Source organism: Cricetulus griseus, chromosome 2, assembly GCF_003668045.3.
Source record: "Cricetulus griseus strain 17A/GY chromosome 2, alternate assembly CriGri-PICRH-1.0, whole genome shotgun sequence".
Classification (NCBI taxonomy): Eukaryota; Metazoa; Chordata; class Mammalia; order Rodentia; family Cricetidae; genus Cricetulus; species Cricetulus griseus.
Genome location: NC_048595.1, coordinates 29,552,216 through 29,579,465, shown reverse-complemented (window position 1 = coordinate 29,579,465; position 27,250 = coordinate 29,552,216). Strand labels below are relative to the sequence as shown.

Here is a 27,250-nt window from a genome sequence, read left to right as displayed (position 1 = left end):
TATCTGTGGGAATAATCAGCATTGGTGATAGAACGACGTGCTACATATATTATTTCCAAATCTATTCCTTGTGCCATAAAGGGTATGCCAGTAGAATGAGGCACTTTTGGGTGTCTGTAACTACAGTAATCTTGAGCCAAGACCCAACATGTAAGCACCTGACTAGCAAATCCACACTTGGGGGTCCAGTAATTTGATCAACTCCTGTTATTTTGATTTAGACTCACAAAATTTCAGTACCAAAAAGACTAACTATGGTAAAGGACTAAACATTTTGCAATTAAGGCAGAACTTCTCAAACTCTCTTATAGGTAAAGAAACTTGTACTTGAGGAGTCTTGGGAGGATTCATAGGCTGCTTGTTGCAAGTCAGAGATTTCTTTGACTCAATGTTTCACTTAATAATTCATGAAACCTTACATTGTTTCATAATACATCAATAAAGTCTCCCTGAAATGTGTACAAAATTAACAGTTCAGGAGATGACTCATAGCTCAGTTTGAAAAACAGGACCATGAATACAGTTACCAAATCAGTTAATCTGAAAGTTTGAGAAATCATGAGGAGAGTCTTAGACTAAAAGACAAGGCATAAGCACTTTCTTCCATATCCTTAACTGGTTATAAAAATGGAAAGAAACAACAGAAAAATGCTTGAAGCCATCTCGTTAGACATCTAAGAGACTCAGTCTCCATACAATGTGCTTTGGTGGTAATAGAAGTGAGAACAAGGAAATAGGGACCAAAGTGAAAAATATACTCTCAATTACTATTTAAATTTTAAGCATTAGTAAGAAAAAAAAAAAAAAGAGGGTAAAACTTACTTTAAAATCTGCCAGTTGCTGATTGATGACATCCACCTCAGTCCCCACAACCCACTGGAGTGCTTCGCCCTCCTCCGCAGCTGCTGTGGCATCACTGAGTGCTTTCAGTTTCCTATAGAAGTCCTCTACTCGGCCCAGGGTGAGCTCTAGCTGTTCCTGGCGAGCTTTCCCTCTCTCTGTCAGTTTACCACACTGTTTGTTAAGGGCTTCTAGCTCCCTCTTGAGACCTAGTAAGTCCAAAGTCCCCTCTTCCTCCAACATTTTTCGGCATTCCGCTTCAGAGTCCTCTATGTCAAACCTGAGGGCTTGGATTTTGTTAAGGAATATTCGTACATCCTCAATTTGTGACTGGAGGCTATCCGTGTCTCTACCAATGGCTCCCATGCCATCTAGCTCATCATCTAGGTCAGCCAATTGAGAAAACATTTCTCGGACTCGACAGTGAAACTGCCCAATCCCCTCTAGCTTGTTTTCCATGGCCAGGCAACCACTGTTCACCCGTTGCTTCACTTCTAAGAACTCCTGTTGGGCAACCTCAGCTTGATGCACGAGTGGGGAAGCATCAGAACCATCTGGAGCATCTTCTACAAGTCCCTGAGTGAAGTTCCTCAGGTAGTCTACCTGAGGCTCTAGAGCCTGCAGCACTTCTTGTTGAGCTCTTAGCTTTTCCAGATTCTTGTTGCTACAGGCTTGAGAGCCCAAAGCATCAAAGATTTCAAGCTGGTGTTTGGCTCCTTCAACCTTCTTTTCAATGTTCTTAAAGCTTTCCTGGAACTCCTTGAGCCTCTGAGTCATTTCTTCTAGAGAGCCCGTTTTGGCCTGCAGCTCCTCTGTAATGGCATCCATGTTCTGGTTGAGTCCAGCCTTCTCATCCCGAATCTCATCTTCATCTACTTCTGAAGAATTGATCAGGATGTCAGCAGCACTATTCAGTATTTCTAGCAGGGAACGGCGTTTCTCTGCCTCACTCAGCATAGCCTTTGACCTCAAGAGGCTGGACTCCAGCTGTACTGGATCCAAAGTAACCCGCAACTCAGATATCTTGGCCTTGCAATCTTCTATCCAGGGTATAAGGTCTTCCACATGCCACTGATATTTCTGAGCTTTCTGCATACAGTCCTTGAGCCTAGACTGTCGGTCTGCAGTTTTTTTACTAAGATCTTCCCAGTGGCTTTTGAGTTCAACCAATTGGTTTTGTAAAGTCTTTTTCTCTTCCCCAGGAGGCACAGAAAGCAGTAGAGACTCCCCCTCAGCCACGATCACCTCATAGGAACCACTATGTTGATTAAGATTCTTCTGAAACTCCTCATTCTCTTGTAGCTGAGACTGGAGTCGCTCCAATTTTGCAGAAATTGGGCAGATTTTTGCTTGCTGGCTTTGTTTTTCATCCAACCAGGTCCTCAGCTCATCAAACATTTGTTGGAATTGCTGGGTGCTGGCGAGAGCTGCCTGGAGTCTGTTCATGCGATCAGCTGACATAAGAAAATGAAATTAAAATCAATCAAGCATGAACATGGGATGTAAAATGTTTGCTAACAGGGTATGGTCTAATCTTAAGCACAGAAACAAAGATCGAGAATCTACAATAAAAATAAGTATAAAGCTAGGCTCCTATACATATACTCAATTCTCTTATCAACCATGTAACATAACCTGACATGTCTAACTTAATAAAAACTCGAAATCCAGAAGAGGAACAAGTTAATGACAAAATTTTTCTTTAAAAAAAAAAAAAAAGTCCAAAATAGGGTAGAGAGATGGTTCAGCAGTTAGGAGCACTAACTGCTCTTGTAGAGGAACCCATGTTTGGTTCCTAGCACTAACATGGCAGCTCATTTCTTGTAACTCTAGTTCCAGGGGATTAGACACCCCATCTTGGTCTCTATAGATACTACATGTAAGCAAATGATTAAATTTTTTAAAAAAATCTTAAAAATTGCAGAATACATTATAACTTGCATAATAGAGTCAGGGATATGTATGCCCATTAACAACATACAGAAACAAGTGCTACAGTTAAAGTGTATATAGAACTCCACCCATTAGTACATGACTGGACATGAATGCCTGCAGGCTAGATGATGTAATGTTAGAGCGTCTATCTCTGGACTATGTTAAGTTATGTGAAGCTCCATATATGCTAATGATCACTGGATAATAACCACAACAATTCTCATGGTTACTGGAAGTAAGGACAGGTGAACATTATGCTAGCTCTGAAAAGCTACTTAAGGGTCATTCTAGACTCTTGGTCTGCTGTGCCATTCCTTTTGCTTGCTGTTCTCACTTCAGCTCACCTGCAAGGTCTTCTAAGCCTTGGAGCGGCAGAGTGACTGTCTCCAAACGTTTCTTCAGCTCATCCTTGAGGTACTGCTCACCAATGAGCAGTGAGAGTTCATCGCACAGTGTCTGAGCCTCCTTAATCTCATTGTCTAATTGTCCCAAGTCAGATCGAATCTCACTGGTCTCCTCTAGTTGCTGCTTCACGGCATCAGGTTGGGTGCTGATGGCTGATTGGCCACTCAGTCGCTGTCCAACTGCTTTCACCTTTTCTGATAAGTCCTGGAGCAATTCTTGGTACTGGGTACTTTTAACAATAGCTTGATCAATTTGGCTGGACCGGGAGTTAAGCTTGTCAGTGAGCTCAACCCACTTCTGATTGATACTCTGGAGTTCTTTCTGTACTTGGCTGGTGGATGGAGAGACATCCCCAGGACCTGTTAGGATGCCCTGAGCTGCCTCATTCAGCTGCTCATGCTGTTGCCTTCGTGCTTCAAATTCCTTCAGCATAAACTGAAACAGAAATGACATGGAGATGTCAGAGAAAACAGATCTAAAAGCAGTGTCAAAACAAAAACTGAGTTTGGATTATGCCAGCCCATTTTGAAAATGAGCCAGAAAACCCCAGGGACCAGACTACTAAGATTGCTTAATATGACAGGCTGTGGTGGTGCACTCTTTTAATCCCAGCATTTAGGAGGCAGAAGCAGGGGGAATCTCTGTGAGTTCAAAAACAGCCTGGTCTATAGAGCAAGTTTCAGGACAGCCAAGGCTACCCAGAGAAACGCTGTGTTGAAAAACAAAAACAAAACCTAAGGAAAGAGAACCTTGTCTGGGAGTCATAATGAAATCTACTTACCAAGAGTAGCATTTAAACCCAAATTCCATGACTCCTATTTCTTTGCTCTAAACACTCATCTACATTGCTCACCTGGACCTGCTGTTTCTGTGCATTCAGCATGTTGGGGTCAATAGACAGGGGTCCCAGAACTCCCATCATCAATTCCTTCTCCATCAGCCAAGGGCGGAGCTGGGATTCTGCAGCCTGGAAGCAGGCCAGATGGCTTACAGATTCCTCAAGCTGCTTTTGGCGAGCCACAGTAACCTCAGTGGCCTTTTCCCATCGGGAATCTGTTGAGAGGAAATGAGAGAATGTAGTTGGCCTGCTCCCCAAGCTGTATCCCTTATATACTACAGGAAATGACACAAGAGCCATTATTTAACGTGTTTAAAAACTAAAACAAAACAAAACAAAAAAACAAGCCGGGCGGTGGTGGCACATGCCTTTAATCCCAGCACTTGGGAGGCAGAGGCAGGGGGAATCTCTGGAGACCAGTCTGGTCTATAAGAGTTAGTTCCAGGACAGCCTCCAAAGCCACAGAGATACCCTGCCTCAAGGGGAAAAAAAAAAAAAACCCAAAAACACTTAAAATATTTAAGAACTAAAATAATACAAATAGTTCTGCATCTTCATTGTGCTGGCAATAACAAGAAACTACACTGATAAAACTGAATGGAAGCCCTCCTCTCCCCCACATACTGTAAGACAGATTAAATATTTTATTTATTACATATAATATACATTATAAACATTTTCCATGAAATGTTACAAACATTCACTTACATGTAGTTAAATCCTATGAACACATACTTTATCTCTTTATTAATCTCCCATTTCTCTTTTAATTTAATTTTAATTATGTATGTCAGTGTGTGGGTATGTGCACATGAGTGCAGTGCTCTTCAGAGGCCAGAGGTGATGGAGCTTGAGTTACAGAAGGCTGTGAGTTGCCCAGCATGGGTGTTGTAAACTAAACTCTGTTCCGCTAAAAGAGCACTATGTGCCTGTAGCCACTGAGCCTGCTCTCTAAGCCCAAGTTTTGTTTTGTATATAGGATCTCACTATGTAGACTGGACTGGAACTTGCTATGAAGACCAGGCTAGCTCAGATTTACAGAGAACTACCTGTTTCTACCACCAAGTACTGGATTAAGGCATGGGTCACCACTTCCTATTTCTATTTTGTTTGTTTGTTTGTGTTTTTTGAGACAGGGTTTCTCTGTGTAGGCTCTGGAGCCTATCCTGGCACTTGCTCTGGAGACCAGACTGGCCTCGAACTCACAGAAATCCGCCTGCCTCTGCCTCTGCTGGGATTAAAGGCGTGCGACACCAACGCCAGGCTCTACTTCTATTTTTATCCTCAATATTCTCTTAAACTTCTGATCAGAGTAGACTATCAGCTTGATTTGTCCTAGAAAACCAGATTTCTGGTGACTTTTTTTCTAAAATTTTCCCTCTCCAGGTCATTTTCTAGTCCTAGAGAGACAGGCCTTTGCTTGTTTTCAAAAGCTAATTGAAACTAATTCCAGCTTTAGAGGTGTACTGAGATTTTCAATTTGCTTTGGAGACAAATATAAAGTATAAAACATCCCTGTGATGACTTACTGAGTTCCTCTTGCATTTTCTTCCAGTTTTCTGCTTCTTGTGAATTGGGATATGTCCCTAATAACGCAGCCAGAGCTTCCTTTACTTTCTGGATTTTAGGGGAATTCTGTTCTAATTCAGCCAGGAAAGCCTAGGAGAAAGCATAGCATACAAGCCATGAGATTCTAGGGTGGAAACACAGTGTTGGGTGTGGTAGAAATGATTTGGAAGATTGACTAGATGGGAAGTCTCCATTGTTCTCACCCCATATATATGGCTTCTTCCATTTACTTAGCTTCAGTATTTACTCTAAAATGGAAATGGTGAAATCTCCTAGCAGTGAGACCTCTTTGGAACCTATTCCCTGTGGTGGGCTGCCTTGTTCAGCCTTGTGCAGGGGGCAGGAGCTTGGTCCTGCCTCAGCTTGATGTGCCATGCTTTGTTGATTCCCATGGGAGGCCTTAACCCATCCTAGTGCGGATGGAGGAGTGGATTTGGGCAGGGGGGGAAGGAGGGTGTAGAGGGGAGGCGGGAGGAGGGAATGCGAAGAGAGGAGGGAGGAAAAACTGTGGTTGGTACATAAAATAAATTTTAAAAAAGTAAAAGAAAAAAGAAAGAGAAAATGGTGGGATCTAAGTTGATTTAAGTACAATACATCAATGAAACACAATTATTAATTGGGAGTGCCAAGATAAGAAGATGGCAATATTTTGGTAGCTGGAGAGCTGACATGCCATGCTCAATTGGGATACTTAAAATTTTGGAGAAAATTTCTCATAAGAAAATGTCTATGTTCTTATATTTTCTGACTATTTCTTCAGTCCACATTTCAAATTTTAAAACACTATAATTATTATGTATGAGTAGTTGTTTGCTGTATTCATGCACACCACATGTGTGTCAGGTGCTGTAAAGCCAGAGAGAGAGCTGGATCCCATGGAACCAGAGTTGTGAGACACCATGTGCATGCTGGGAACTGAACCTGGTTCCTCTGTAAAAGCACCAAGTGCTCCTAACTGCTGAGCCATCTCTCCAGCCCTTTTCATTTCAATCTTAAGAATAAATACAATGCAAAGATGCCTAGATGAGACAGGCTTAGCTATCTGGTAGCATTACATGGAAAAAAGACTCAATTCTCAATGAGCTAATAATGTGTGTGTGGGGGGGGGAATCAAGCCTCCTTTTGCAAGCATGTCTTTTTTTTCCATTTTTTGAATCTGAATCATAACAATAGGTAACAAAAATTCTCACAGAGACTTGAGTGAGGTATGTTAAAAATGAGGGCTAACATACCACCAATTACATTCAAGAGCTGATTCCATTCAGGCTCAGGCCCTAGACTGGGACAGGAGCACCTGTAGGAGCCTCTTCTAATACTGCTGGAATGCAACTCACTAGTAAACACAGTACCTTGTTAGTTTCTGCTTGGGCTTTTACTGTTTCTGTCTTGGTTGGAGACAAAGAGGCATCCATGGCTTTCAGAACTTCCTCTTTTGATTCTAACCACTGTAATACAGAACTCGCTTCTTTCTGAACCTCCTCCATTTTGCTGAGGACAGCCTGAAGGCTTTCTTGGCGTTCTCGAAGCACTTCTCCCAGTTTCTCATACTTTGAATTTACATCAGACATGTCACACTGGATCTCTGTAAGATCTAGTTTCAGAGAGACAACAATGAGATTGGTAATCCTGCTCCCCTTCATTTCTCATTCCTAAATGATTTGTCAGGATTAAGCATCTCTTCTAATTCTTTTAGTCAACTATCAATTGCCTTCCTCTAAATTACATCAAAGTTCCTGTTTAAATACACACAGTAAAGGAACACTATATTAATCTGCTTTCTTGCTTTGGCATTTTACACAAAGATATATGCCATAAAATGCTGAATAAATATGGGAAGGACAGAAGTGAGGAAGTAAAGTAAGATGTCACTTTGGCATACTGCTGGGATTAATCAACTTGGAACATTCTTTTGTTCTCTCTTCTTTAAACTGCTGAGAAATAGTTTGAGACTATTTCAGCAGGAGACTGGGGGAGATTGCCACTACACTAGCTTGTTTTGTTTTGAGATAGTCTGATATAACAAAGGCTAGCAAAGCCTGAACTCCTAACTGCCTTGCCTCTACCTCCCAAGTGCTGGGCCTAGAGAGCAATACCACTACGTCTATTTTTAGAAACTCCATATACACCTTCTGGAAGATCTTTCCTTGCGGAGCTAGTCTGGTGGCCCAGTATGGTTTGCTCATTACTTTTAGTTCCAGGATGCCAACCTGTTCAGTCTATAGCCAGGAAACAGGGAGGAACCACAGTTGCTCCGCTCCATATTTTCACCCTCATGCCCCTCTTGGCAGCTGTTAATTCACACATATTGAACCACAAACATAGCAAACATGAACACTGTAACACACCCAACAAGAAGGCACTGTTGAAATGAGGTTCTCACCTTTGCAGGTGTGGTATCCGTTTACACTGCCTACAGAGCTTCCTACAGAGGGTAGTATGGAACCTGAGTAGAAGGACAGGGAGACAAACAGGGCAAGACCAACGTGTTAGGAATACATATAGGCACAGCATTTTTCTTCTCAGGCTCGAGTTTTAAGGTTGGGTATCAGAAAGTTAACACAGCACAAGACAACAGCTCGTGGAAAAAGACAGGTCACTTTAGCTGCCAGGCAACAAATTGTCACTTGTGATGTTTCAGTTCCCTGCAGTAATGATTTGTAACCCTTTCTATAGAAATAAGAACTCATCTTAAATCTTCACCTTGGATTCCTTGGAACCTTTCTTGATTTTGTGAAGCAAGTATTGTTAAAATCATAGTCTTTAGAATGGTATCTGTCACATTTTGGAATGGTTAAAACAATACCTTTAATATCAGTCAGTCATTGTAAAAGAAGTGAACATGAAGCACAATTAAGAACATAAAAAGTAGGGTTACTAAAAAACACTTCTTATATTGTTTCTATAGGAAGTTACGTATTTTTTCTTCATGGCATCTTTTGGCTCTACCAGAAAACAGATTAAAGCATTGAAAAATATGGCTCATAAGCATTCTAAAAATTCTCCTTTGGGCATCTGGTCCTGTTTCTAATTGCCACAGTTTCACTTATATTCTCCTTAAATTTCTTCCTTTTATTTTGGAGGCATTTCTAATTTAAGTATAAATCAGGTTATGGAATATTAAGATTATGGAGAAAACAGAGAAATATTCATGACACAATGCTAAGTTAAAAGGACAGAATTTGATTGGGATTATAACTCAGTAGGAGAGCACTTGCTTGACACATACAAGCCCTAGGTTTTAGCTCCAGTATTTAAAAAAGAAAAAACGCCAGTTGTGGCACATGCATTTAATCCCAGCACTTGGGAGGCAGAGGCAGGCAAATCTTGGTGAGTCTGAGGCCAGCCTGGTCTACAGAGTGAGTTCCAGGACAGCCAAAGCCACACACAGAGAAACACTGCCTTGAAAAAACCCCAAATAAACAAATAAATAAGAAAAAGGAAAAAAACAGAAAGGGGGCCAGGAGGAACTCCTCTGTGTATTATTTACATGGTGCTAAGTCTTACCTAAGATTAAAATAAAACACAGCTGTTAGAGCAGTAGGTATATGTTCCTCTTTCTTTCTTTCTTTCTTTCTTTCTCTTTTTTTGGAGGGGGGGTTTGAGACACGGTTTCTTTGTATAGCTTTGGAGCTTGGTTTATAGAGCGAGTGCCAGGCCAGCCTGTAGACCAGGCTGGCCTTGAACTCACAGAGATCCATCCACCTGTCTCAGCCTTCCAACTTCTGGGATTAAAGGTGTGAGCCACCACTGCCTGACAGGTATATGTTTCTTAAATATTAATATTCAAGTATTTTCAATTAAAAAATGGAACTAACAGAAAACCATTTTCCATTGCAATGATATGATCACAGAAAACAAAGTAGACTAGTCATGAGAGTACTGATCAAGACAATCACTAATTCCTATGTGAGTCTTAATCTATGGCAACCTCAGTTTCTTTTGCTAGCTACAATCCATACATGCTGCTTTTGTGGAGAATGGACAGCTCTTGCTACTTCAGTGACAGGTGTGTGTATGTATATTTTTAAACATATTTTTCAGTGTCATTGATTGTAAAGGTCATAGCTCTTTGGTAATATTTTATAATATTGAAATCTGTATATGACCCCTGCTGTATACTACTATACAAAGGAAAACAGCAATAGCATCAGGTATATATAAAAAAGGTCAAACAAATTCTCATCAGGAGAGAATTGTATAATCACAGAATTCTAAACATTCAGGGTCATGAAGATGTCAAGTTTGAGGTGCCTTTTGTCTTCAATGTTAGTTTTAGGTGTTTTCTGTGTTTAAGAAAAAAATTGAATTACTTATTAGATATTTTTAGTGGCTTACCTTGGAAACAATGATCCCCTGTCCCCACATCATTTTCACTATAACTTAATAGTATTCTAACATCATAAACTGTTAAAAGCATCTGTCATCATTTGCAACTACTTGCTTATAGGAATCACATGATGAAACTGCCACCCAATAATCCTACTTTAAATTTTTTATATCCATTAAGACAGAACCACTAGCATTTAGCACCTATGTAAATGAAGCCTTAGGTTTAATCCTCAGCATTCCTTCAGAATCCTAAAAAATTGTCATTCGATCAAACAAAGAAAAACTCTAACAAAGGTGCTTTATATGCCATTCTAGAGCCTTTATCCAATAGCTGATGGAAGCAGAGGCAGACACCCACAGCTAAACACTGAGCTGAACTCTGGAATCCAGTTGCAGAGAGGGAGGAGTGATGAGCAAAGGGGTCAGAACCAGACTGGAGAAACACACAGGAACAGCTGACCTGAACAAGGGGTTGCTCATGGACCCCAGACTGATAGCTGGGAAACCAGCATAGGATTGTTCCAGACACCCTGAAAGAGGAGGTCAGTTTGGATGTCTGGACAATCTATGGGGCCACTGGATCAGTATTTACCCCTGGTACACGAATGGACTTTTGGAGCCCTCTCCACATTGAGGGATGCTCTCTCAGCCTGGATACACTGGGGAGGGTCTAGACCCTGCTCCAAATGATATGACAGACTTTGAAGATCCCCAATGGAAGTCCTCTTCCTCCCTGGGGAGCAGAAAGGGGTTGGGGACAGGTGGTTAGTGGGGGGTTGGGGAGGAGGGGAGGGAGAGGGAACTGAGACTGACATGTAAAAGAAGCTTGTTTCTAATTTTTAAAAAAGGCATGAAAAACAACCGATTTAGACCAGGAGCCATCAAATCATAGCCCACTGGACAATTATAGCCCTTTGTTTTAAAAAATAAACTTTTATTTGGAACACAGTTACACCCATCATTTAAACTTTGTCCATGGCTGCTTTTATGCCACAATGGTAGAGGCTCAAAACCATATGGTCTGTAAGTCTTTTTACTATCTGTATATTTATAGAAACAAGTCACAGACTCCTGATCTAGTCATATGCTGATAATTCACCAACAGAGGTTTATACATTACAGCATGTCTTCCTTTTGTTGTTGCTCAGCCTGATCTCCTAAGTGACTGAGGGTAACCCTGAAGTATGGATTCACTTCCCTCCACCTGCTAAGTGCTGGGATTACAGGCATGTACCACTATGACTGGCTTTGGAGTAAAATTTCTTAAATCTGTGGATCTGGGTGACTCTCCTTTGAGGAGCCCAGAGTCATGCTGTTCCATTTATCTTACTTTTTTCTGAATGCCTGTTTCATAATTCTTGAGCTCAAACCTACATTAGAATATCTTTATTAAACCCTGACCCTACTTCACTAAAATAACAAGAAAAAGAAACAGCAACAAAACCATGGGTCTTAGCCACATGTGAAGCTGTGAAATTTGTTAAGAGTAAAAGGTTTCTGAATGCTCCAACAACAAAAAATAATTCAGAATCAAACCTGTAATGAATCTTAACAGTTTCTGGCAGTGCTCACCTGGGTTTCATAGCACTGCTTTATTTCTGAACACACAACATGCACACTTTGCACTGTATATGACATCAGGGCACACAATGTCAACAAATGTATCTTAAACACCGCAGGTGAGCTTTGAGAGTATTACATGCTACAATTTTCAGTGGTTCATATACACATACATGCATATGTGTATGTATGTGTGTATGGTTTTCTGCTACTACAGAAACATAATGGTTTAAAAGTAGAGAACACTGTTTTAATATTTAATAGTAACTTTAATACTGCCATTCCTTAGCATGTATCAAATTAAGCATATACTTGGATTATATTGTGTTACAACACTGAATTTAAATTTACTTTTATTACATTTGCTTTCTTTTAAAAATATGTGTGTGGCTGGGCGTTGGTGGCACCCGCCTTTAATCCCAGCATCCAGGAGGCAGAGGCAGGTGGATCTCTGAGTTCGAGGCCAGCCTGGACTACAGCGTGAGTTCCAGGACAACCTCCAAAGCAATACAGAGAAACTCTGTCTTGAAAAACAAAACAACAAAAAACAAACAAACAAACAAAGTGTGTGTGTGTGTCTATATGTGTGTGTGTGTGGGATTTTCATGAAGGTATTGAGACCTTGTTTTAAAACAAAAAACCATGCCTTTAATCCTGAACAAGGGGTTGCTCATGGACCCATAATCCCAACACTCGGGAGGCGGAGGCAGGCAGATCTCTGTGACTGAGAGGTCTACACAGCTAATTCCAGGACAGCCAGGACTGTTACACAGAGAAACCCTGTCTTGAAAACCAAAATCAAAAACAAAACAAACAAAAAAACCCATTACAGGCTGGGTGGTGGTGGCAGCTCACATCTTTAATCCCAAAGTGAATTCCAAGACATCCAGGGCTCTTAGAAAGAAACTGGATCTTGAAAAACCAAAACCAAACAAACAAACAAACAAACAAAACCCTCCAACAAACAAATAAATAAAACCAATTTCAAAGTACTAAAGAAAAATAGTTCTCATGAGAAAAAAAAAAAGTAAGCAAACTAACAACTTTTCCTTAGGTATTTAAATGTCTATAGGTGTGTACTTAATCTGGCAACAAAACCTAAATCCCAACTAACAATCAGTAAATGACTGTGAACTCATACTGATTTTGCTTGTAAGAATTAGTTTATGGCCAAAGATTATCCATGCAACTGGGCACAACATTTGGGCTCTTTAAAGCAATGTGCCAGTCTCTGATGTACCAACAGACTCCAAATACGAAGCTTCTCCCTAGACATCATACTTATACCCACCCAGGCTGACCCTTTTTAAAAATGTTAACACACCTACATTTTTACTGCTAAAAGCAGAAAAACTCCGCAGGATGAAAATTAACTCTACATTCTTTGACAGCTCTAAGCAGGCCACTAGTTCACCAACTTATAGGAACTTTATAAAATGGAGCAGCATTGTTTAGCAAGGTAAGAAGCAGATAAGAATGAGAGAATAGTGCTTCATGGGTCTTCTTTCTTCCCATATTCAGCTTTCATTTTTATTTTAATAAAACAAAAAGGCCTCTTCACAGCCTACAAGTAAAGTGTGGTGCATGCATTCATTGCACTTCGAACAACCTGTACTCACCCGTCTTAGCTTGGGAATCAGGTGCTGTGATCTCCATGATGAGATTTTCTAAGGATGTGCCCTTGCAATTGATTTCTTCCACCAGAATCCCCTTACTTGCCCAATCATCTAGAAGACCCTGTTAAAGAGCCAAATTGATAAATGTAACATCTGGGCCTTTTCCTCGGCAGTAGGGGCAGCTGTTACAGACATAGTCCCTACCTTTTATTTTATGAGTGTATAAGTGTTTTGCCTGCGTGTGTGTGTGTGTGTGTGTGTGTGTGTGTGTGTGTGTGTGTGTGTGTGTGTGTGTGTATATATATATATATATTCCATGTGCATGGCAAAAGAGGGATTAGATCTCCTGGGACTGGAGTTACGGATGGTTGTGAAACACCATGAGTGCTGGAAACCAAACCTGGGTCCTCTCAAGAGCAACAAGAACTCTTAACTGCTGAGCCATCTCTCCAGCAACTCCTTTACCATTTTGACAAGAAACTATGCTCACACTGGGTGTGGTGCACATACCTTTAATCCTAGTACCTTGGAGGCAGATGCAGGAGGGTCTCTGTGAGTTCAAGGCCAGACTGGTGTACATAATGAGTACTAGACCAGCCAGAGCTACATAGTAAGACTTTGTCTTGAAGGGATGAAGGAAGGAAGGAAGGGAGGGAGGGAGGGAGGGAGGGAGGAAGGGAGGAAGGGAGGAAGGAAGGAAGGAAAGAAACCAAGAAATGCAAAAATGATACTCTAGAATTTTCAGAAACTTCTGTTTCATTTGGTCATGTATCAAATATTTATTGATAGGTATTATTGGCCAGGCACCATCCCAACACTGAGGATACAAGATAGAATAAATGGGATTATAATATAGTTCCCCCTTTGATGTACTTTTTAATTTAATTTTTAGTTTTTTCTCTCTTCTTTTTCTTCCTTCTTTTCTGAAATGAAGTTCTTACATATTCCAGCCTGCCCTAACTTATGGGTGTTTACTGTTTTGCCTTTTAACCCTTTTTTTTTTTTTTTTTTTTTTTTTTTTTTTTTGGTTTTTCAGGACTGGGTTTCTCTATGTAGTTGTGGCTGTTCTGGAACCCACTGTGTAGACCAGGCCAGCCTCAAATTCAGAGACCCAACTGCCTCTACCTCCCAGATGCTGGGATTAAAGCCTGTGCCACCATCACCAGGTTTGGCTTTTTTATTGTTTTAAACAAGCAAACAAAACAAAACAAAACAAAAAACAAGGTCATATTATGTAATCCTGACTGTGTAATACTCCCAGTGTAGACCAGTAGACCAGGTTGGCCTCAAACTCAGAGACTCACCTGCCTGTCTCCCAACAAGAATGAAAGGTATGTGCCTCTACTGGACTTGTTTTTAGTTTTTAAGAAAATATTTTACTATGTAGCCCAGGCTGACCTCGTTAAGCCTCTGCCTTAGCCTCAGAGTATTGGGACTAGAGGCATGAGTTTCCATACCTGATTATGACATAGCTCTAAGAGTTTGGGTTATCAAGTACATTACCATGCAACAAATGTTATTACAGAAATATGAATAGGTGATGAACTTTGAGAGAGCACAAGAGGAGATACAGACGGAGGGAAGCATTGAGTGAAGACAGCAATTTGGAAGTGTAAGAAGGGAGGAAATAACCAGAAAATAAAAGATAATTCAGATATTTGAAATGTATAGGAATATAGACTTAGGCTATACTGTGGATTCACCAAGGGAAGCTCATGTTGGGTTTGAGAAAGAGTTTAATTAACTACAGAAAGCCATTAGCAAACAGGACAAAAGGACCAGGCAATGCTAAATCTCCAGGACATGACAGCTTGCCACAGAAATGAGGCACTAATTATTCCAGAATAGGGGTGTGTGTTAGCCTTCAGCACCTTGCTCTATGAAACCACTGGAGCTGACTCAGCTTGATTTTGATTCTAAACTATAGAGCAGCAGCAGATCAAGACAAAGAACCATTAATATCTAGCAAGCTTACATGCACTACTTCAAACTGACAGGCAGTCACTGCTCGTCAAATCAGTCATTAATCACTCCTAATCGTTGAGGGTTTCAGACTTAAAATGATGTGCTGACATGCAGAATATTTAAGAATTTTCAGAGATATACAGTGATATTTGTTGGAAAACATGGGAACAACAAATACTAAGTTGTTTGGATCTGAGTACTTACCATGTGCAATTATTAGGTTGTATTAGGTTTTCCTTTGGGGTGATGGTTTAAAATTGTTCTTGAAACACTAAGGGGCTCTCTAAACTAATAAAGTTGAGGAACCTCTTCTTCCATTGATCCCCCCCCCCCCCCCCGCCCCAGGGTTTCTCTGTGTAGCTTTGGAACCTGTCCCCGCACTAGATCTGTAGACCAGGCTGGCCTCAAACTCACAGAGATCAACCTAGGATTAAAGGTGTACACTATCTCCGCCTGGCTCCATTGATTATTCTAACAGCAAATTCTCTTAGCATATAGTCTATGGAAGTAACCAAATACTCTTTCATTTGCTCTTGGCTCAGCTTGCTTTGCTGAGAGAGAAATGACAAATGCATGGCACTTAGTCAGTCAGATGCTGTGTGAGTATGAGTCAAAGTGGAAGACTGGTTCCAACCGTGAATGTGTCTTCTAAGCCTGTGCTTCTCTTTCTGATGAGACAGAGGAGCTCCATCTCTTTTCACCCAGCCTGCTGACCCAGTGTCTGGTCAGCTGCTCATATGTAGCTATCTAAACCTCAAGCCTAAGTAATGATGATTCTCAACTACAAAATGAAAATTTCTCAAGAAATGGACTTTTGCCAATCTTTTTTTATGATGTATTTTCAATTTCCTATCACATCATGAGAGGCATCTAAGAAATAGCCTATGTTGGATGTTTGGAAACCATGTTTCAAGTAGCATAGGCTGACATGAATTTCTCCTACTTCCACTTCCCAAGTTCTGAGATTAAAAGTATGTGTCACCATGCCTGACTTTGGTTTTGGTTTTGGTTTTGAAATAGGAAATTTTACTGTGCTCAGTTCTGGGTAGGCATATGGACCACATGAAGAAGGGAATTTTTATGTGGACAGATAAATTGGATTTTTTCATGCTACCTCCATATCATATCTGGAGTTCAGTTTGTATAAATTTTCAAACTACACTATAGCCAGATTCCTGGAGACCTTTTGCTTTACATACCTTCAAGTGTTCAATCTGCTTTTCCAACTCCTTAGCACTCAGGAAAGTTTCTGTAGGTGGAACATTTCCTTCGGTTTCTCTCAGCCATTTCTGGAAGGTTCTAACCAGCTTCCGGAACTCATCCAACTGCTCCTGGCAACATGATGCATCTTTCTCTCTGTGAACAAAAATGTTTTGTTACTCATTCTGGGACTCTAGGCACCAATTTCCTAACAGGGCCATCCTTTCTATAGTAAGTTTGGCTGTACACACAATGTAGAAAAGCATTAAACTCAAGAATCTATTGCCCTTCTTTGGACATTTTTTGGGAGAGAAGTCTTTAGTCTTACTCTAGGCTAAAGTGAAAGTGAGAAAACGAAAGGGAGCTGCTATTTGGATACTATGATACAATGGAAAGAATGCTGGCTCTGTTATACTTCAACTCTTTCAAGAACTAACTCAAAGGGCTGGAGAGACGGGTCAGTTGTTAACAGCACTTACTGCTTTACCAGAGGACCTGGGTTTGGTTCCCAGTATCCACATGGTGGCTCACAATCACCTGTAATTCTCATTCCAGAAGCCTTCTTCTGGGTTCTGGGGGGTTCCTGTATATAGTTATGTGTTGTATATAAACTCATGCAGGTATGTACGCCTTAAAAAGAAATCTGACTTGATTGCTGAATCTAAGGCTCACAGAAGTTAGATGATAGGCCATAGGCTACACATGCCTATAAATAAAATAAATCAAGGAATTGCCATATCTATCAGGGATCAATCCAGAGATCCTGGTTCTCCTGTAGCTTCAACAGTGGGGAACAGAAAAAGCCCTCTTGGCCCTTGTCCTCAACTGAGTCACTCAATCTGCTGCTGAATATTTATTTTTGAGGCAGGGTTTCTTACAGCCTATGCTGGCTTCACACTTACTACATATGTAGCCAAGTGTGGTTTTGAAAGCCTGATCATTCTGTTCCTACTTCCTGGGGGCTGAGATTATAAGTATATGTCACCACACATGGCTCTAAATATTGGTTTGAGCAAGTTTTCCTCTTGTCATCAAGGTGGCCACCTGCTAAATCAATATTTAGATGCATTTGCATCTAAACCAAGATAAGAAGTCTAATTTATGACCTTAGATCCATGCGAAGCTTCTAATGGGAAATCATGAGTTTTTAACAGTAAACTAAAACCAGCAAGCATGTTATATGTTCTTGTATTTGTGCTAAAAGAAGAATCTAGATACTTCTCTTAAATAACTCAATGTTATCCAAAAGATATTGTCAAGTACATGCATGTACCTGCTTGTCTATATGTACACCATGCGCCTGATGAGGTCAAAAGAGGGCATTGGATCCCCTGAAATTATAGTGTGGGTGCTAGCAACCAAACATAAGTCTTCTGAAAGAACAGCAAGTGCTCTTAACTGCTGAGCCATCTCTCCAGCCCATAAATATAACTCATAACTCATAATCATACTTGGGAAGTCTCTAGTTTTTGTCTTTATTTTAAATTCAGCCATAATCCTACTTAATATCTCAAACTTGTTCTGTTTGCTTCAGATAACCTGGACTTTCAGTCATTCAGAGAAGAATCAATTAGTCATAGAGACCAATAAACATTAAATGTATTGGGTAGCTTACCTAAAAGAGGCTTTGTTTTGCTTTGTTTTTTAGAGAGGGTTTCTTTGTGTAGCCTTGGCTGTTCTGGAACTAGCACTGTAGACCAGGCTGGCCTCAAACTCAGAAAAATCTATCTGCCTCTGCTTCCTGAGTGCTGCGTTTAAAGGCATAAGTCACCACTGCTTGGCAAAAAGGCACTTTTTCTTGTATGGGCTCAGTGGCAAGAGTTCTGAACACTGCTTTTTATGGTAAGGGAATAAAGATCATCTCATCCCATAGCAAGACAAGAATAATTCTGTATCAGTGACCAACTCAGGTGAGCACTCACCTTTCTTGAACTGTCTTCTGCAGCTCTATAAAATCCTTCTTGAGGTTCTGTATCTTGTCCTGGTGCTGAGACAGGTCCAGTGCAAAGCCAGAAGAGCCCAGTGCAGTAACTAGGTGCTCAAGAGTATCTAGGTTCTCCTTTTGATCTTCCATTTCCAAAGTGAGCTCCTATTGAACAAGCAATATATTAAATTATCTGACCCATTATCTTATTTCCTCTTAATCTTTCTGGGCACCTACATGTGTGTATATGGCATAGTTTGTGTATGCATGTATGTTCTTGTGAGTGTGAGCATGCACATACCACATTATTCATGTGGAGGTCACAGGACAACCTCTATTGTAGGTCTTCATGTTTCAGCTTGTTTGACATGGACTCTTTTTTGTTCCTTGCTGCACATGACAGGCTAGCTGGCCCATGAACTTACAAGATTCTACCCCATACCCCTGCACTAGGTCTACAGAAGCAAACTTGTGTTCAGCTTTACATGCTAAAACAACAACAACAATAATCTCCAATTCTATTTAATATGTGTGTTGTGGTAGAAAAAGCAGCACTGTTTCAAAACTCATATATATACTGTATATGAGGTTGTTGGAACCTACGGTTCTTCCTATAGAAAGGAAGATACAATGTGGAATAAAGGAAGAATCCTAAAGTGTTGAGTTTCTATTGGATAATCAGGATGATTTCATGATATACTCATATTTTCCTAATAATATCTGGCGACAGGATCCAGAAGCAATGGCATTCCAATAGCTTAACTATTTTACCTAGTGTCCAGATTTTGGTTTCTAATTATCATTCCCGACCAACAAGCAAGGCTTCTTGGAGAAAACAACTGATTTCACGTATGGGCCAAGGAAATTAGAAGATGGTCCTATGTTGATGGCAATATGTCAAAAGGATATAGGACACAGCTTAAAAGGGATCCTATTGACTGAATTTGGTGAAACTTTTGCATATTACACATAATGAATACTGCTCATAATTAAACTATCTCTGACACTGTTATAAAGGGATAAAATAATTAGCAATTAGTGAATCTGGGAAAGACTGTTATTATTGTTGGGCCATTCCTACTTTACTACAAAGTCTAAAATTACTCAAAATAAAACTAAAAAAATTAGGAACCAAAACAAAACAGTAAGATACTACTTAGAAAATGGAAGAGTGGAAACTGGGTAGGGCTGGTGAAATGGCTAAGCCAGCACAGGCATTTTTCTCCCGAGCCTAGCATGGTGGCTTGGATAGGAAATGTGTCCCATAAACTAAGGTATCTGAACACTTGGTTCCCAGTTGGGGGCATTGCTTGGATGCGTTGCTGGAGAAAGTACATCACTGAGGACCACTTTTGAGAGCTTGTAGCTTTGCCCCACTTCCAGTTCTCTCTCTGCATCATGCTGTGACTGAGAACATAAGCTCTCCTACTTGTTCTAGTCACCATGCCTGCTGCTTGCTGCCATCCATCCCTGCCACGACAGAGACTCTTATCCCCCTGGAACCACTCATAAGCCAAAATCAACTCTTCTTTTCCAGGTTGTCTTTGTCATAGTATTTTATTACAGCAACAGAAAAGCGACTTAGAAACATGACAACCTGTGTTTGATACACTGAACCCATATGGTGGAAAAAGAGGATTTAAACTAATTGTCCTCTGACTTCCACTTGCAATCCCTTCTCCATGAATGAAATGTAAAAATTAAAACAGTAAGTTGAATAAACTTAATGTAGGTATGTGAGGTACTACAGATGGGAATGTGGGCTATCTAGAAATTCTGGAACTCAAATTGACCACTGCTTACTCAAGTTCAGTATATACATAATACTATGACCCAGAAATTGTACTCCTAGGTATTTATTAGTGGTAGTTGACAATACTTTTCACCTATTATTTCCAGTTCTGCCACTTCTAGATGTATTGTAGGACAATTTCCCATCATCTTTGAAAGTTGGGTATGGGTATTGAAAACCTACTTTGGCTAATGAAATGTAAATGGCTACGAATGAACTCTTCCTCTTACAGAAGAAACCATCAAAGCACACATCAGGGCGTCATCTCTATCAACCTGCATAAATGGTTATAATGAACCTGCTGATCTGGGATTAACCTTATATAGCAGGAGTGAAGAAGAAATTCACACTGTTTCTCAAAATGGACAATTTCTAGTTTGCAAGCTGGGTCTCATAATTCAAAGATAATGCAGGTAAAGTTTCCAGCATTAGTCACACAGTACGTGCTAAGTAAATGCTAGTTTTCTTCTTGCCCTTCCTTTTATTCTACCAAAATGGGAGGTAGATATGTATCCTCACCTGGATCTGCTGGGAGAAATGTGCAATGTCTTGATCTGGCTGATTCCCAGAAGCCAACATTCGATTTTTGTTTTCCATGAACTGCTGAAGCTTGTTGGAGAGTTGCTCAAACATCTCTGCCTGTGGCAGCAGCTTCTTTAGGTTGCTCTCCTTTTCTTGCTGCTGGTGCTGGAGCTGTTCGAAGCGCTGGTTCACCTCTGCCAGTTTCCCTTGCAGCACTGAGGCTGTGGCGCTGTCAGCTGTCTCCATGAATTGAGTGACCATCTCATGGGTGGCTTCCAAGCTGCTTTTCTGCCTAGCAATGTCTTGTTTCAGTTTCTGTCATCAAGAACAGTCAGTCAGTTGGGGCTTACTTACTCTAATATATCTGAGTCATCAATTAATAATTTTAATAACTCCATGATCAAGGATATTGGGGGAATGTAATTGAGCCTGAAGAATGCTATATCCTTTGGTTCTCCATCCATTTCATCAAATTATTTTGCTCCCACCACTTGGGGAGCAACAGTGGTTTGGAAATTGGGGAGAAAATTTTTCTTTTTTTTTTCAAGGTGTGGGGAATTGAACTCAGGATCTTGTCCATGTTAAGTGTGTGGTTTATCACTAAGTTACACTCCCAGTCTATGTAGTAGAAATGTCTGCATAAATTAGTCATCTGTTACTTTTACAAAGTTATATTATTACAGATAAGACAAGCACATCCCCTAGTATAATACTCAGGATAAAGTCTCACCATGTTATTGGCCAAGACTTCTTGGATGACTCCTGATGAGAGTGATGCCACCTGCTCCCCTTCCAGGTTTTGTTCAACTTCCCTCATGGACTGCAGCAGGCTCTCCAGGCTTTCCTGAACACTCTGAGACTGAGCAATCGCTTTCTGCAGCAGAGCAGAGCGCTCAGCCAAGCTACAGGAGAGGCCCTGGAAGCAGCTGAAGATGGAATCTGGAAAATCAAGGCCATGAGGAAAAACACTGGACACTATTCTAGAAGGTGTTTGTAAGGATACAAAGTTGGGTGTTGTTTGACATGCCTGTGATCCCAGTACCCAGGACACAGAGGCCATCCTGACCTACATAATGAATTCAAGGCTAGCCTAGGATAATAAATAAATAGATAAATACATAAAAAAGAAAGAAAGTAGCTTGGTAGCACATGCTTTTAATCCCAGCACTCTAAATGCAGAGGCAGTGGGTCTCTGTAAGTGTGAGGTCCCCCTGGTCTACATAATGAGTTCCAAGACAGCCAGGGCTACATAGTGAGACCATGCCTCAATCCAAAACAAAAATCAAACAAACAAAATACTCAGAAAGTAGCAAGTATTTAAATTGTATACATTAATTAAAAATATTTGACATTAAAACAAATGGAATATTTTTGAAGTATATTAGTATAGGAGCCAAATTCAATTAATTAGTTAGTTGGCATTTAGTAAGTGTCAGAAATTATTCAATATGCCAAGGACTAAAGATAATTAAAGTCTCTGGTCTTAACAAAATGAAGACTGCAAATCAGCACAGGTAGAAGAAGCAGAACACAACTAACTGGAAAAACAGCCTGACTACTATACTGGTACTAGAAGCATGTCCTGGAGGAATGCAAAGTAATTATCTCTTATGCTTTTTTTTTTTTTTTTTTAAGTGCTAGGGTATGGTAGATTGATGAGATCTTCCTTCATAAGTCTTGGACACTTGAGTATTTGGTCTTTAGATGGCAAGATTAGGAGGGTGGCCTTGTGGAAGGAAGTGTGTCACTGAGGATGGTTTATTAAAGGGCCCCAAACCCTCCTGACATGAACAGTGCAATCTCTGTGTATCTTGCTTATGGTTCAAGATGTGAGCTCTCAGCTGTTCCTGCCAACATGCCTTTGCTCTGCCATCATGGACTCTAGCCCTCTAGAACAGTAGGCCCAAGAAAATGTTTTGTAAATAAGTTGCATGGTCATGGTGTTTTATCACAGCAAAATAACTAAGACATGGGGTTAATGGTTAGGTTTGACAGAGGCTGTAAAGCTCTCAGGTCTATCTCCTTCCCTCTCTCCCCTGACTCTTGGCAAGTAAAAGGAATAGATATCTATGACATACAAATTATATTTTAAAATGCACACACATTATGGAATGACTGCATCGTTAGTTAATATGATTACTTCACATACTTAGCACTTACTTTTCATGTTGAGAACATTTAAAAATCCCCTCTCTTAGCAATTTTCAAATATATAAAGTATTGACTAATGCATTATACTGTACGATTGGCTATATCTGGAAAGATGAACAGGGTTCCATCATTCATGGAGAACACAATGAAATAAATGGTAGGTAAGAAACAGGAGAAACTTGGCTGGGAGGTGACAGCACATGTCTTTAATTCCAGCACTCTGGAGGCAGAGGCAGGCAGATTTCTGTAAGTTCAAGGCCTGCTTGGTCTACAAAGTGAATTCCAGGACAGCCTCCAAAGCCAAAAAAGAAACAGGAGAAACTTGAAAGGCAGTAAAACTTGAGAATGATAAGTTTACTTAGAAAATGAAAGAAGCAGGGTATAACTAGACAGCAGATACTAAAAGAGTTGAAGCCAGAGGGTAAGAGTCTCCAGTGTAGTAACAGAGTTCACTAGAAAGTAAGCTATTTCATGAGATCTTGTACACATATGTCCCCTGTCCTTAGCTTAGTGCTCCAGATACCTGTTGACACTGTGTGCTATATACTGCAAATCAAAGATCACAGTAAAGAGGTGGGAGTATTGCTGCTGCTTCATACCTGTAGTTTCTTGAATAGGCCTATGGTCCAGGGCTGGTTCTCCTTCAATTTCTATTAGGTCACGAGTTGCTTTTTGAAGCTTTTCTACGGGTACTTGGTGCTCAGCCAATTCTGCCTGTAACTGCTGCTTGTCCAAAACAAAAGCAAACACAAACAAACAAAACAAACCCCACATTTCAGTGAGTAATTAAAGGTGATTCATAATCTAGAATAGTAACCAACCTTATAGAAAAATCCTATTTATCCACAGCCATAGATAATAAAAAATTTATGAATCAGATCTTGCCTAGGACATCAACTAATTTATTTATTAGTATTTGTTTCATTAGTTCCATCTAAGTCATGAAATAGAAGACCTGATACACAAACATGATCTGCATCTACTTACCTTTGTTGTTGCAAGCTGCTGTTGTAGGATTGCAGGGTCAGAGGCAACAGAGTCTGAGAGGAGCTTCTTCACACTGGCCTCACAAGTCAACATCCAGGCCTGCAGGCTGTCAGCGCTGCTCTGGAATTGCTGATACTGGCCAAGCAGCATGTTCAGGTGAGAGCCCAATCGTGTACACTATGCCAAAGAAAGAAACCAAAAGATAGCAGCTTCCAGAATAGCATTCAAAGAAAGATACCTGTTCTGTTCGGGGGCACTGACTGCAGCTTCACACATGGTTTACTGTCTACAAGTGGGTTTGTCATTATTTGTATTGTCCTAGCCATCTCACCCTTTTATGTCCCCAGGAAGTCTTAATGAGCTGCATGACATGCCACCAAAGAAATATACATCAGACTCTAGGCAAAAGTTAGGAATGAAAGGTTAAAAAAAATAAAGCTTCTTTTGGGAGATTAGAGATACTGACAGAACGATAGGGAACAGTGTGTAGATTCTCAACTTTAGGAAGATTTTTTTTTTTTTTAATTTGAAGGGAGATATGGATTCATCCTAGAACACACTGTCTAGGAATAAAGACATCAGCTGGCTTAAATTTTGCTGGGCTATATCTGATAAGCTCAATATTCTGGTCAGGACACAGGAAGATGAGCTCCTCTGCCTTCTCCAATGGTGTGATACACACCCCAACACTGACAGAAATAGGTGTTAGACCATGGGCCCATAGAGTCTACATTTTTTGTGTAACTCACAAAATCCATTTGCCTGTGGTTCACACACACTGTGGCTTATGGCCCATATTTTGAGCCTTAGGAAAAAAAAATACACATGGTTGTTTGAGGACTGCCATGATTGTTTCTCTGGAGGCTGATGGGGTCTCCTCTTACCTTAGAGTGGAGAGTAGTGTATCTTTCTGTTGCATCCTTCAGTTTTTCATTCACTAAGTTTCTGGTAGCTGATGGTTCCTGGCCTTCCTCAAAATTTTCTGTGTCTAAGACTTTCTGCCCTGAGATAGTCACAAATCTCAAGTCTCCTTTGTGGGAAATGACATCCTCTGAGAAGCTTCCTTGCCGCTTCAGCAAGGAGTACAGGGCTTCAGGGCTGCTGCCGCCCTTATGCATACTGTCTAGTTCATTCTCAGATCGTTCTAGCCAGCTGTCAAATTCCCTATGGTCTTGCAGGAACTTCTGCAGTTCATCTCGTAGGGTCTGTGTCTGCTTCAGCTCTGCCTCTGACTGGGCTAGGGAAGTTGCATATTGCTCTTTCAGCTTGCAGAGCTTTTCCTGCAGCTTCTGTTGTTCTTCAGGTGTAAGATTGTGACCATGTTGATCCAGGAAGGCCTGAGCTGACTGGGTGGCCACAATGAAATTCTGCTGCTGAGACAGTAATTCTTGGTGACGTGCCTGGTGAATAAACCACCCCAAAGACAGTCAGTAGGAAAATATGAACAATTTGGTTATATTTACAGCTAGAGGTAGAGATGCTAGAGGTGGAGAAATGTCTACCCCAGTTTCAAAACACCACTCACTGTAGGGCCAGGTGGCAGCACATGTTTTTGTGAGTTCAAGGAGAGCAAGAGCTACATAGTGAGACCCTATCTAAAAACAAACAAACAAACAAGTTAAAAAAAAAAAAACTTACCACTGTAGGTATATAATACCATATTTAAGAGGAGAGAAGAGATGTGAATGCCAAAAAAATGTTGCAAGTCCCCATGAAAGTTATGTAGTGAGTTAAGAGTCACATATGACAAAAATCTACATTGAAGTCCATAAGAATATACAAATAGAATGAGGAACGCTACCATGTAAAACAAATACCCTAAATGAGGAATGGTGAAGAAGTATTTTTAGAGAAAGTAAACTCTAAGCTAGGATCTGAAGAATAAGCAAAAAAAGCAACTAGGAGCTACACCTTCCTTTATTTTCAACAGTTAAGGGGAAAGAAAATTCTAAGAGTATGCAAAAGTCCAAGAGAGTGAGAGTACAGCAGTTGGAGGCTCAAAAGTGAAGGGAGATAAATGATGAGGTCAGGTAAGCAGGGATAGATCCTAGGAGGGTGGCAATAGGGACAGTAAACCACATTAAGAGTTTGGACTTAATCTAGAAGGTAAAATAAAGCTATGTGGGGATACGACATCTTAGAAATAAGATGACTCAATACAGGAGAATGACAGAAAGAAATCTAGGATGATTATTGGTTTAGGAAATTAAGAAGGAATATGCAAAGAACAGGTTGGATGGACAGGCAGGTCAAGTCAGGTCAGGTTGCAGATTACAGGAGAATTCTGTTTTCAGGTTGAAGTATATGTGGGTACAGGTTGCGAAGAGGCAGATGAATCTATGTATTGTTTTGATACTCAGCAATGATGTCAGCTGAAGAAAAAGTATATATACATGGAATTTATCAATACTAGTAACTGAAGTACTGTACACAGACAAGAATACTCAAGAAAAGCATATTGTTTTTTGGGTGTTTCTATATGTGCACACGAACATGGGGTGTGCAGTTGTAACCACAGAACAATTTTGGGTGCTGTTCTTCAAAAGCTGCCCACATTATTTTTAAGTTACTCTCTTATTTGGACCTGGAGTAAGGCTAGGCTGCTAGGACCCACCAGGGAGTTCCCTTCTCTATCTTCCCCATGCTGGGATTACTAGCATGCACTATCATGTCTAACATATTAACATGGGTTCTGATCATCAAACTTGGGTTCTCCTGATTGTGTGGAAAATAACTTACCAACTGAGCTATCTTCTTAGCCCCAGGAAAATGTATTCTGATAGATAATAGAGGGCTGGGTATAACAGTTTCTCAAAGGTTGACAAAGGAAAAGAAGGATGATTAGGGTGAAAAGTGCTATCAAAGCCAAAGGAGAAGCATTTCAAGAATAGTCAACAGTGTCCAAGCTGCTGAGATACCAAAGACACAAACTAAGGCTGTGATCAGTTTTCTAGAGTGAGATAGGTTCCTTTCTACAATTCATCAAAGACAAGCTAACACCCTTACCTTCATTAACTCATATTGCCTGTCCAGTTTCTCTGGTACTTGGTTCACCTCCACACAACCATCAGTGGCATCCAAGGCTGGTTTTTCCAGGCTAGCTCCAGAGAACTGCTCCATTCCTAGAAGGCTGGTCTGTGGCTGTCTTTCAGATGACCCCACAGAAGCCACCCAATCCAAAAGAGCATCAATCTTCCTCCTGTTCTCTGCCAGCTCAGTCGCTGCTTTACTCTGAAATCCAGAGGTACTCCAGTGAGACGCCTTAGACTCCACTGTGAGAGCATGGGTTAATAGGGCAAAGTGGGAAAGGAGGCCTGTGCTAAAGAAAAAATGATGCTCTGTTCTGGTTTAAAATATTGTCATATAAAAAAGAATGGGGATCTTCTAAAAGCTGGGAAATAGTTACTTAAAAAAACTGCACATTTCCTCAATAGCATAAAGAAAAATAACCAAAACAAACAAAATGGAAAAATGTCAGACTTTAGAAAGGCCCTGTAAATCCAGCATGATTTCCTGGATCCTTCCTAACTATGTAGAGGTAATATATTGGTTGGAAGAGTAAGATACACATAGGCACCATTCTTCCCTGAAGGCACAACAGATGTGTGTCACCTTTA

The 27,250-nt window shown here is 40.5% G+C and overlaps 1 protein-coding gene across 10 annotated transcripts in view; it reads right to left on the bottom strand.

Moving 5' to 3' along the window:
• The window catches only part of Macf1 (microtubule actin crosslinking factor 1), a 329,681-nt gene that overhangs the window by 76,278 nt on the left and 226,153 nt on the right, over nucleotides 1-27,250 (bottom strand). For 8 of the 10 annotated variants that reach the window (XM_035439636.1, XM_035439635.1, XM_035439637.1 and 5 more), the window contains 15 exons: nucleotides 26,640-26,864; nucleotides 24,518-25,033; nucleotides 23,634-23,810; nucleotides 23,246-23,369; nucleotides 21,226-21,434; nucleotides 20,493-20,810; nucleotides 18,180-18,346; nucleotides 16,257-16,413; nucleotides 13,096-13,213; nucleotides 7,968-8,030; nucleotides 6,937-7,178; nucleotides 5,548-5,677; nucleotides 4,034-4,233; nucleotides 3,120-3,615; nucleotides 823-2,294 (listed from right to left, as the gene is read on the bottom strand). In XM_035439636.1, coding sequence (XP_035295527.1) covers nucleotides 823-2,294; nucleotides 3,120-3,615; nucleotides 4,034-4,233; nucleotides 5,548-5,677; nucleotides 6,937-7,178; nucleotides 7,968-8,030; nucleotides 13,096-13,213; nucleotides 16,257-16,413; nucleotides 18,180-18,346; nucleotides 20,493-20,810; nucleotides 21,226-21,434; nucleotides 23,246-23,369; nucleotides 23,634-23,810; nucleotides 24,518-25,033; nucleotides 26,640-26,864 — 4,614 coding nt within the window. The remainder of the gene's footprint in view (nucleotides 1-822; nucleotides 2,295-3,119; nucleotides 3,616-4,033; nucleotides 4,234-5,547; nucleotides 5,678-6,936; nucleotides 7,179-7,967; nucleotides 8,031-13,095; nucleotides 13,214-16,256; nucleotides 16,414-18,179; nucleotides 18,347-20,492; nucleotides 20,811-21,225; nucleotides 21,435-23,245; nucleotides 23,370-23,633; nucleotides 23,811-24,517; nucleotides 25,034-26,639; nucleotides 26,865-27,250) is intronic. The other 2 variants (XM_035439638.1, XM_035439642.1) reach the window with 1 other exon arrangement.